Source organism: Lichenostomus cassidix, chromosome 17 (assembly GCF_008360975.1).
Source record: "Lichenostomus cassidix isolate B80296 chromosome 17, HeHo_3.0, whole genome shotgun sequence".
Classification (NCBI taxonomy): domain Eukaryota; kingdom Metazoa; phylum Chordata; class Aves; order Passeriformes; family Meliphagidae; genus Lichenostomus; species Lichenostomus cassidix.
The window spans coordinates 9,467,891-9,479,409 of NC_139497.1; the positions used below are offsets into that span (position 1 = coordinate 9,467,891).

Genomic DNA, 11,519 nt, shown 5'->3' on the forward strand with positions numbered 1-11,519 from the left:
AAGCACCCTCCATTACCCATTAAAGGAAAATTTGATTAGGTACTGCTTGGCTTTTTCATACTGAAGGGCATTTTGGGCTGCCTGAACAGAGAAATTACACTACAACCATGGTTTAAGAATGGCAACTTGAGCAAGTGCCTTCGAGTGAACTTCCAGCAGGAAGTTTCAGAAGTTCTTTGCTATTTCCCAAGATGCTTAAAGCCAAAGGATGAAAACCCACCCAAATATTAATAATTCAGAACTTCCTGTGCAGATATTAGAAACAGAATATAATATTGGAAGTCCACAGCAGATCAATTTTCTAACAAAATGAATACAAGCAAGACCAACATTGCAACATGAAGTGGCAAAGTGAATCCTGATTGAAAAATCAAAATTCTGAACGCCTTTTACAAAAATTTTTTCACTAAGCACTCCAAGAAAGGCTCTGCATTAAGCACTCAGCAGCTCACATTCTTCTACTGAGAAGCAAGACTAACACCTGGCACTAAATTATCCATTTAGTTCTTCAGGAAACTCAACTGATGTTCCTTACACTTCTAAGGCAAAAATGAAAAAGAAAATGATTATTCATGAAAAGAAAAATAGGCATGTGCTCTGCAAGGGAAATCCTCCTCCCATACTACTTTTACTCATTAATAAAAAAAATAAATCAAAAATTGATTCTTGGATTGATGACAACTCTTAAAAAAGTAAATAAATAATTCATATTATCCAATATTAGGTATTTAAACATCTCTGCACACGACTGGAGTGTTTGCTATGCTACGGGGAAGCCACAAGGGCAACCACATCCACACACAGCTGCTACCTCAGCTCCCCTACCACTGCCTTCTGTACAAGGAGGTTGGAGCAGAAAGCTGATCCAGCTTCCTAAAAATCCTGCCTGCTCCAAGGCCCATCCCCAGCAGCCCCTCCGAGGCAGCCTGAGACACAGATCCCAGAGGGTCCCTATGCCAGCTCCTGGAGCACTGCTCCTACCCTGCAGGGACTCCCAGCACCCAGGGGTGACTGTGCTCTGAAGGCAGCTGGAAGGGAAGGGGAAGAAGCCAGAGAGCAGACATGGATTCATTCCAACCTTTACTTTGCTCTTTTTTTGTTTGTATTTTTTTTAAATCGAGCTTCCATGCAGAGTTCTCCAGAGCTAGTGCTGATGCCGGAGTCTGCCCCGCCGGCCTTGGCACTGCCACAGACACTTCTGCCACATGGGAGGAAAAGCTTTGCTACATGACTTTTTTTCTTTTTTTTTTTCTTTTTTTTTTTTAAACTTTTAGGCCAACAACATGTTCTCATCTGAACATTACAGTTAATGAGTGCTATCAAGAATTCCTAACAAAAACTGTACATGAGTTTACAAACGTATTAACATATAAATAATGAGAAGCTTCCTGCCTGGAGCCTCCACAGTAGTCTTTTTGCTTGAGAATATAATACTGGAAGGGCAGACCCGATCCCTTTCCACAGCACCAGTCAGAGCTGGCTTAGTCCAGTCAGCCGTTCTGCTCAAGCATCACAGGGTTTTTCTTCAGTGCCTCTGGCTTCGATAAGCAGTCTGTCATACTGTGCAAAAGCAAGAGTCCAATGCCTTTGGGAAGGAATCCTGCTGCTGAGAGGCCTCTGCCACCCGGTCATCGTTCTGGTCCGAGCTCCTGCTGGAAGGTCCTTTTCTTCTCCCGACAGTGTTTCTTGTGAGCAGGCCAGTCCTTCTGCTGGCACTGCGACCCGCAGTACCGTGCCACCTGGCAGCGGCCACAGATGTTGAATTCACGTAACTGAGAACAAAAGGTGGCGTTAGAGAGGCTGCTCAGGGCCCAAGAGAAAGCCAGCATCGCTCCCCAGGGGCACCCCAACAGCATTCCCAAGAGAAGCCAACAGCATTCCCAAGGAGCTTCGTGATCAGGTCTTTCACACCTGTCACAAACAGGTGACAGGACACAGATGAAGAGCCTTAAGCTGAAGGAGGATAGGGTTAGATGGGATTTTGAGAAGAAACTGTTCCCTGTGAGGGTGGGGAGGCCCTGGCACAGGGTGCCCAGAGAAGCTGTGGTGCCCCTGGATCCCTGGGAGTGTCCAAGGCCAGGCTGGACAGGACTTGGAGCAGCCTGGGACAGTGGAAGGTGTCCCTGCCATGGAACAAAATGAATTTTAAGGTCCCGTCCAACCCAAACCATTCTGGGTACCCTTCCAACCCAACTCGAACATCCCACTGTGTCAGAGAATCAGAAGGGTTTGAAGCTATTTCTGTGGTTTTACAGTTGCTCTTGTAAAATGGGTTTAATAGACCAAATATTGGAGCACTGCACATTGGCTGTCACAATGCTGCTGTTTTGCCAACTTAAATTCTGTTTTTGACTACAAACACCTGAAATTCAGAAATTATCAGGAGGCTGCACAAGCTCAGCCACTGCCAAAGTTACTGTTATCCAGGGAGCTTTTGGGCACAGACCCAAACAGAAAGCAGAGCTCACTCTTTTTTGAATACAGGGAATTTAAGATCATTTTTGCAAACATTCTATTCCCCAAAGCTGAAAGTGAAACACAATGGGTTTAGCCTACTCAGCATCTGCTATCACAAGAAAAGCCCTTGTTTAAAGATAAGGCACCTGTGTGACAGAAGCACAGCTCATTCTCTCACTCTGGATGTTGCTTTATCTACCTCCAGCAGAACTTGCTTTCCACCCAGCTCTACCCTGAATGAAGGCCACTCCAATTCACCTTCTGCTCAGGAAATGGTAACCAGGTTATTTTTTGATTCCGCTACTGTCCAAACCCTCTTTCAATGCTTCCTGCTGTCTCACAGAGCTGCTCACTCATCCCAGCTCTGCTCCCTGGAGGAAAGCTTCCACCTGGCTTTTTGTACACTCTGCAGAAATCACCCTCTTCCCAGTAGCCCAGCAACATCCACTGCTCCAGTTCAAACCTACATTCCCTCCAACTGAAAATTATCACAGGGTCTGGAGGTTCAGGCCAAAGAAAACCTGAGTGGAAGAGAATTACTACTTTTAGCAACTGAATGGCTCAGGTAAAGCTCTACATTTTCAGGAACAAATAAATCCCTGGACACACACATTACCCTGAGGTATTCCACGCTCACTCCCAGCTCTGTGAACACACCTGTTTTTCAATCATTGTGCAGGGGGGATAGTGACATTCATAGTAAGTGCAGGAGTTCTCTTCCTCCTCCACAACATCCCCGTTAGCGTTGTAATATCTTGTTACATTCAGGACAGGAAACTGCTCTTCTATGGGGTCTGTAGGAAGCTGTTGGATTGCCAGCCAATACAGACTTTGTTCCCTGGAAAAAAAAAGAAGTACAAATTTGATACATCAATTCATAATAATCATACAGAGAAACTGTATTTATTCATTTATTTATCCAAATTTATTAACAAATAAGGTTAACATTGTATTTAGCCTCAGAGCGCACATACAGCTCATATACTGGGTATTTTTAGGGTTATTTTAGTCTAAGTGCAAAAACCAAAAGTTTAAAGGTATCAATCAAGAAACATTTACATCAAGCGAAGTTTACACCAAGTCAAAAGTTATTTTTGGCTTGAAGCGTGTTTCTTGTTCTTGAACCCCCAGAATCATTTGGAGCATTTGTAATTCACTACAACTGCTCCAAATCAGTGTAAAAAGCTCCAAACATCCCAAAGACATTGCAAGTGTTTCAGGAGAAGAGTGTGATGTGAAGTCTGTGGGTCTCCCACTGCATCCCATCACTGATTATCCAGATCCCCCCTGGCATGAAGAGTTTGATGTGCTGAGAAACATCAGGGAAACCCAGCCTGTGGGAAGCTCCCACAACCTGCTGGTGAGAGGTGCTGGGAGCTGAGCCCAGGAACTCACACTGAGTCCAACCCCAGTTCACTATTTCAATCCCAAGCATTTTGCAGCTCCCTGTGCCCAGGAACTCACACTGAGTGACTCCAACCCCAATTCACCATTTCAATCCCAAGCATTTTGGAGCTGCCAGTTCCCACAGGTCACATTGGAATTTCGGTGCCTGCAAGGCAGAAGGCAGTGAGATGTGCAGATTTTCCAGAGCCTCTGCTCAGCTGGGAGCGAACAGAGGCTTCCTGCTCCAGCTGGCCCAGCAGGAGCTCAGCACAGCCCCGAGGGTGAGATGGTCCTTGCCCAGCAGGATCAGAGCACAGACTGAGCCCCGGGTAAGGATGCCAGGGCAGAGTGATGTGTAAGGAGTCCAAGGTCAAATCAAAAAGGCTCTGCCAAGGTAAAAATCACTAAAGGAGATCACAACTGAAGAGATTTTCATTCCCCCTGCCAGGTGCTGCCAATACCTTTGTTTGCTAGAGATTTCCTCAGCTTTTGGCTTCCATCCCCACGGGACGAGGCGCAGATTGTCCAGGCGGTTGTCCACTGTCACCGAGTTCAGGTGCACCACTTGGAAGCCAGGAGCAATCCCTCCCCGGTGCCTCTCCCTGCAGGAGACAAAGCCAGCCTGAAGGTCAGTGGGGAACAAGGCTCCATAGCCAAAAATAAAGGTTCATACCAATTGCAGGAGTGATGTGAGTTGTGACCTGCTGGCACTGGGCTACCAACAGACTCCAGTGGCTACTTCAGAGTGAGCAATTCCCAGGAGGAAGTGCTTGTTCCAGCAGATTATTTCCAATGTAAAAGAGTTGAATCAAAAGACACTCAAGAGTATAGAGTAATTTTAAGCATATTTGCTTAGTTCTAGAGTCTGCTCCTCCAGTTACTGCTAGAAATCCATGGAATTACAGTGTTCCACAGAGCAGACTTGAAAGGTGCCAACACTGGTTAATTATTTTAATAGGAAATTCTATCAGACACATTTGTGCAAGTTTTGCAGAGGTGTTGAGTCACAGAGCTTGTTATTTATGAAGAAACATCACTGAACAGCAACAGGACAGAGGTTTCACAGAGTATGCAAATGCTTTCTAGGCTCTAATTGTGTGTAACACACAAAAGCTGAAATGACTCCACAATTGACCAAGAGACACCTGAAAGTTGCCCAAATCCCAGAGCAGAGCTAAGCCAGGATGGCTGCAGGGGGAATCTTCCCTTCTGCCTTCTAAGAGTTTCCATTTCCCCTTCTCCCTTCTTTTCACCTCTCCTTTCTCTGTTTCATCAAGTATCAAGTTCACTGTCAAACCCCCTCATGCCTGGACAAGTTTCTGTATCACTTCTTGCAGGAATCCCCATCCCAGCTGAAATGCAAGGCTTGGACAGAAAGTTGTGTCCCGATGTTTGTTATACCATGAGGAACTTCCCAGCACAGGGAGAACAAGGACCAAGCAGAGCTGACAGCACTCACTGAGGGTCACCCAGCACCTCCTCCCAGGAGAGCCTTCCAGCAGCTTCCCATAGCTTCACCCAAACCTGGACACTGAGTCCTGCTCAGCCTTTCTTGAACAGTTCAGCTCAAATAGTTAATTTAATTTTGAAGAGATATTTGTCTGAGTTAAAGAAATCCCACTTTTTTTCCTTTACAAAGCTCAGAACTACCCAGCAGAACAAGGAACTCATTTCAATGTGACTGGCAATGAAAAATGTAGGATTTTGTTTTCTTGGTCAAAATCCATTCAGATATGGCTAAGTTATATACCTTGGGGTAAGAAAAACTCTTGCAATTCACTCATGCCCCAAAACTTCCTAGAATTTAATGGGCAAAATTCCCTTGGAGAGACTACAAGCAGCACCTACACACAGACTGGGCTCCAGTTCCCACAGGGTAATTCCTGTAAGGACATCCCTGCTCGAGAACAGAGCCTGGAGCCTCCTGCCAGGCAGTCTGCTGGGCCTCCATGGAACAGGGAAAAGCTCTTCCCTTTGAAGGTAAAACAAATAAAGCCCTTCTTCTGGGGGAGAAAGAAACCAAACTAAACACATAAAAGCAAACTATGGCAAGGAGTCTGCTGAAGGGTCTACAGGAGGAATCCCTGAATCCCAGCTTGATTTAGGTTGGAAGGGAGTTTAAAATTAATCTCGTTCCCTGCCACGGGCAGGGACACCTTCCACTATCCCAGGTTGCTCCAAGCCCTGTCCAGCCTGGCCTTGGACACTTCCAGGGATCCAGGGGCAGCCACAGCTTCTCTGGGCACCCTGTGCCAGAGCCTGCCCACCCTCACAGGGATGATTCCTTCCCAATATCCCATCTAACTCTGCCTGCTGGCAATGGAAGCCATTACAGGAAAAGCTTCTTTTGAACTGTTGAAGGCCAGCAGAGGGTCTGGCAAAGGGAATCAGGAATCATGAGGGCTACACATGGAACCCAGGAGCTGATGAAGTGCTGAAGGTGAGCAGCACTCAGCTATGGAGACAGGGAAGGAGTTAAGGTTCTCAGAATGAGCCTAGGACAAAGTGCCAGCTGGAGAGATGGGATAGATAGGAAGGAGGAATCTGGGAGGAGGAGACAGAAGTTCAGAGCAAGAACAAACTGTGCAGAGGGGAGAGGGAAGGGGAATCCAAGACTAAGTTAAGAAATATTTTTTAATTTGGTTAGATGGGAGTTTAGAAACTGTTGGTGTTGGGGAAAGAGGTAGGATCATGAGAGACTGTCCCTGACACTGGAAGTGACAGCAAGTGGCACATTCCTACCCCTGCTCCTCCACAGCCCAGATCTGTACTCACCACCCCAAAAAGCAAATTCTGACCAAATCCCTTCCCACACTCAGCCAGTCTTTCCCTCCTTGTATGAAACCACATTTATCTGTACCACTGCCAGCTTTCCAGGGACCTCAAGTGACAAAGGCCAAAGTAAAGGAAGCTGGGCCTTGCTGAAGGGCAGTCAGTGTTAAACACCACTGCACTGAGGTACCAGAACTGGAAATGCCAAATTCAGAGTGGCTCCTTCTCTCCACACACCAGGAAGGAAGCTTTGAACACAGGAGCTCACTCCACTGCCCTCCCCAGGCCTCAGTTTGAAACATGAACTATCCCAGTTCATCCAACCTGTACAGGAAGGAAAGGCTTTGGAGAACCTGCCTTGTCCCCTGCAGAAGGGGTAGAGAAACAGCCAGAACTCCTGCAGAGCTGGAGCTTCTGCCTCCCCATCACACCTGAACTCTGGCAACAACACCCTTCAACCAAGACTTTTCAGGGAATTTGCTGGATTCTGTTCTTTTGGTATTTCAGCAGCTCAGAACTGAGGACTGGAATACAAGTGCAGACACAGCAAATCCAGGAACCAGATCTGAGCTCATTATAGGCAGCAAGATGGTAAGTGCTCTAAAAAAAAACCCTAAAAACCCCCAGCAATCAGGTCTTAGATGTCTTTTTGAACATGCAGTTGGTGATGCTTATGACTAATCTCCTGCTGCTGCTGTTCCCCAGGGAACATCTCTACACCCAGCAGAACACAGCGAGCTGGGATTGCTCCCCAGGGAATGAATGGGGTGAGGGGATGAGACTTCTGCAGGGACAGCCAAACCCTGCTCTGGGGGAGCCAAAACTCCATGTGGGAATCACAGCAAGCACAAGAGACTGAAGAGCTTTCAGGAAGTTCTCCCTGTAAGAAATTTTGCAGCTCATGTGGGGAATTTTCAGCTCTTGGTTGCCTTTTGATCCCACAGTTTCCTCTTCAGAGGGCAGCATGACGGCTCTGGAAAAGGTCCCTGTCATTATTGCAGCTCCAGGCTTTCTATCCCAAGGGCCTAGTGACATGAGCAAAGATACCTCCTCAACTAAAAAAGAAAAAAAAAATTCAAAAATCTGGTTTACTTGCATCTACTGCATGTTACTCAATGTATCTTAAATCAGAGGCATACAGCTGGGTTTTCATGGTTTTGGGGTTTATGTGCAGAGAACAACTAAATTACACAGCCATACCTGCAGTAATCCATGTTCTTTGGTTTTCATTCACCCAGCAAGTGAGGCTGGCACTGGGAAGTGCAATCAGTGCTCTCCTGACTCTCCCAGGCTCCAAACCTCCAACACTGCCCCTCCTCACCAAGGGAAGGATCTGCCACTACTCTCCAGTCCTGGTTTGAGCTCAGGGCAGCCCTAAAACTGCTCTGTTTAGGAAGAGCAGAAGCTTCACAGCCCCTGCAACCAAAGCCACCAGAGACTCAGGCAGGGACCTACAGGGTTTGGGCTGCAATTAAAGATCAGCAACACTAACACCTTCAGGACCAAAAGGAACTCACAGGAACAGAGATACTTTATATTTTCTAGTCCAAAACTTTGACTTTGTAACTTCAGAACTGCAGCTCTGTTTGCTGGCAGCTGACAGCCCCCTCTGTGCCTCTCCAAAATCCCCATTACACACAATGTTTTATTTTTAATCCCAGCCCATGCTCGAGTGATACAATTTGAATTTCCTAACTGAACATGCTTGAATTACTTCCTAATTTGAGTAAAACAAGCCAGAAGAGGCAATGGCTGGGCTGTGTCATAAGCAAATAGCTGGGCTGTCCTCATCTGCACAGCCTTCACCAATTGACCTGAATAATTTTAAGGTGCTGTTTAATGCTGCTTGCAGATAATAATTATGACTGCCTGAGGTTCACAGTTAGCAGTAGCTGTCAGCAATTTGCTCCACATACTGCAGCCAATTTCATAATTTCAACAAAGTTCTATGTGCAGTAAGATTAAACATTAACAGATGCAGGTTAAAATCCATATTTAATGAGCAGATCGGAAATAATAATAATAGCCTGATATTCTTCCTGTCTCCTTCCTCTTGTGCAGAGCCTGGCTCTAGGAGATAAAAGGTAACCTGGAATTATAAAGGGCATCCTGGGTACTGCAACTTCCAAGGATATGGAACTCAGTAGGAAATATGCCTAATTTTTCCAAAAAGGCTTTAAAAAGAAATAACAGTTTTCTTTACAGATCCCACCTTTCCTATAAACCCATTAACATCTAGGAAGACAAACAGATCAGCTTGGAGGGTGAGCTGCTCTCACAAATGAGGAAATTGGCCCCTGAAACTTAATCCTATGAAGGATTTCAAGGATTTGTAGAGTATGGAAAAGAAAGAGCAGCAGCTGATACGAACCATCAGCAGCATCACTTCAGGCAGTTTTGCAGAAAGCCACTAACATCTCAAAGTTTTAACTTATCAGAAGTTCCCTTTCTCCAGTGCTCTGCCAATTCTCAGTGGACAAAAAAATCCCAACAAACTTTCAAAGGTTTGTCTTCACCTACTGAATGCTGCAGGTCCCCTGTTCCTACCCAGCTGAAGTTTGGGTAACATTTCTCAGGTGTAAAGAAGGTGTCCTTGAGCCACACTCACCTCTCCCTGCTCTCCCTGCCTAGAATGCTTCCCAGGCTGTGCTGTGGGAGCACTCAGTCCTGTGGGCACCCTGGGCTGGGTTCCCAACTCTCCTGAGGGAAATTAAACTTCTCCAGGCAGAGAAACCACCCCATACAAGTTGGTGGCAGCCAACGGAGCCCTCAGCTGTGCTCTGTCTGCAATACCCACCAGAGCAGCTCGTGCAGGAGGCGGCCTGAGCCCCGGCCTCGGTTCTTGTCGAACGCGTAAGCGAAGATTTTAGCACCATTGCCATCTGCATCCACCTCCATGCGAGCCTAGAGGGAAGGGAAAGGCAGTCAGATCACCCCACAGGGAGCAGCAGAGCCTCTGCTCTGCTGGGATGTGGGATGGAGGGACAACATTTCACACTTGTCCCCAGAGGTCATTGAGCTCGGTGGGATCGGATTTGTTTCAAACCCCCAGGGGGACCCAAGCAGCCTGGTGGGGCTGGGAAATGGCAGGGAGGAGCTGAGAGCCTGTCTGGATAAAGAGCAGCAGGAATTCAGCTGTGGGGCTGGGATTCACATCAGGATCCACCCTCTGTCCCTGGGCAGCCACCAGCAAGTCCCCAAGGCTTTGTCTGAGCAGTGCCCCTACAGCCATGTCACTGGGGTGACAGGGAGGGTCCTGTCCCTTTCCCTGCACTCCACTTCTTGGTGCCAAAGCTCACAAAGTGCAGCAAGAACTTGAGACATAGGGGACAGTCACAGTGTGTTAGCAGCAGCAGTGACAGAGACACTCACAGGGGCTGCCAGAGGGGAGGAATGGACAAACAGGGAGTGTTCTGGCAGCAGCACAGCCACAACTCCTAAAATTCCTGAGAGCAGCTCCAAAGCTGCTCACTGCACTGCAGGAATTTAGCAAATGATGGTCCCTCCTCCAAAAAACACCCTTATGTGTTGAAGACTTTGTAATCATTTTCTTTCACTTCCCAAGCCTTGGTAGAACCCACTTACCCTCTTCCAGTGGATATTAAAAGGAAACACTTTTTTTTGTCCCATAATCAGTTACAATAATACAAGTTTTTTTCATCCAAGACTAAGTGCAGAATGAACATTTTTAGTGTTTGCCAAACCCCGGGAGGACAAATTATGCTTTCTCCACAAGCATACAAATAGTACAAAACCAAAAAGCTGCCTAATAAGTTAAGAAATATATATTTTAAACCAACGCTCGTCTATCTAAAAAAACAAACGGAAACCCCCGAACTTTTCCCGCTCGGAAGCCTGCACGCCGGGACTTCAGCAGCTCCAAACGGGGTGTTCTCCCGACCGGGGAGCTGCAGGCACAGCGCTTCCACAGCGGCGGGACCGGAGCGGGGCGCCAGGGCAGGAGCAGCGCGCTCGGCCCGCGGCGCGGCACGGCGCGGCACGGCACGGCACGGCGGCACCGGGAGGGCGGAGCGGGGCCGGGCAGCCCCGGGCGGGCAGGGGATCGAAACAGCGGGGAAACGACGTGAGGGGAGCGCGGGCAGCGGGCGGGGCTCCTCACCTCGAACGAGTAGCTCTCCACCAGCGGGATGTCCTGCTCGTCGATCAGCGTGTACTTGGTCTGCAATACAGCGAGAGCGCCGTCAGCGCGGCCGCACGGCTCGGCACGGCCCGGGGCTGCACGGCACGGCTCGGCTCGGCCCGGCGCTGCACGGCACGGCCCCGGCACCGCACGGTGAGGCCCGGAACGGCCCCGGCACGGCCTCAGCGTGGCCCCGGCGCGGCTCGGAGAGGCCCGGTAGGGCACAGCGCGGCCCCGCACAGCACGGCCCTCCCCGCCCGGCGGCACAGCCCGACCCGGCCGCCCGCTGCCCCCCGCCCCGCCGGACCCCTCGCCCCGGCCCCGCCGCCCCCCGCCCCGCCCGGCGCGGCGCGGCCGAGCCGAGCCCTGCCCGGCGGCGCGCCCCGCTCACCTTGCCGGCCACCCGCCCGAGCCGGACGATGCCCAGCTTGAAGTCGGTCATGGCGGGGCCGGGCCGGGGCCGCCGCTCGCCCCGCGCCGCTGCCACGCGCCGCCGCCTCGCGCACACCCGGGGGGCGGGGCCGCCGCGCCACCGCCCCCCGCCGCCCCTCGGCCAATGGCGGCCCGCGCCACCGCCCACCCGCGCTGGGCGGGCCAATGGCGACCCGCACCGCCCTTGCGTCACCCCCGCGAACGCCGCCGTCGCTGCCAATCGGCGCTCGGCGCGCCGCGGCTCGGGTCACGTGGGACGGGGCCCCGCGCGCGGGCGCGGGAGCGGGAGGCGCGGACGGTGACGTCACGTTCGCGGGCAGCTCGGTGCCGG

The 11,519-nt window shown here is 49.7% G+C and overlaps 1 protein-coding gene across 1 annotated transcript; it reads right to left on the reverse strand.

Annotated features, from left to right (window-relative positions):
* Window positions 1–248: 248 nt before the first annotated feature.
* On the reverse strand, window positions 249–11,277 carry ZMYND19 (zinc finger MYND-type containing 19). The gene is made up of 6 exons (XM_085076434.1): window positions 11,148–11,277; window positions 10,736–10,795; window positions 9,413–9,519; window positions 4,305–4,445; window positions 3,115–3,295; window positions 249–1,772 (listed from the first exon to the last, which is right to left on the reverse strand). Exons 1-6 carry the CDS (start codon window positions 11,196–11,198, stop codon window positions 1,629–1,631), a joined length of 684 nt encoding a protein of 227 aa, XP_084932560.1. The 5' UTR covers window positions 11,199–11,277; the 3' UTR covers window positions 249–1,628.
* Between the last annotated feature and the right edge of the window lie 242 nt (window positions 11,278–11,519).

What these genes read in the sequence shown, in the direction of transcription:
- ZMYND19 (XM_085076434.1), bottom strand. Translation starts at nt 11,198, where the DNA reads ATGACCGACTTCAAGCTGGGCATCGTCCGGCTCGGGCGGGTGGCCGGC. An exon ending in TGGAGAGCTACTCGTTCGAG is followed by an intron (nt 9,520 to 10,735) that starts GTGAGGAGCCCC and finishes CCTTCCCTCTAG; the next exon opens with GCTCGCATGGAGGTGGATGC. An exon ending in CTCCTGCACGAGCTGCTCTG is followed by an intron (nt 4,446 to 9,412) that starts GTGGGTATTGCA and finishes TGTCTCCTGCAG; the next exon opens with GGAGAGGCACCGGGGAGGGA.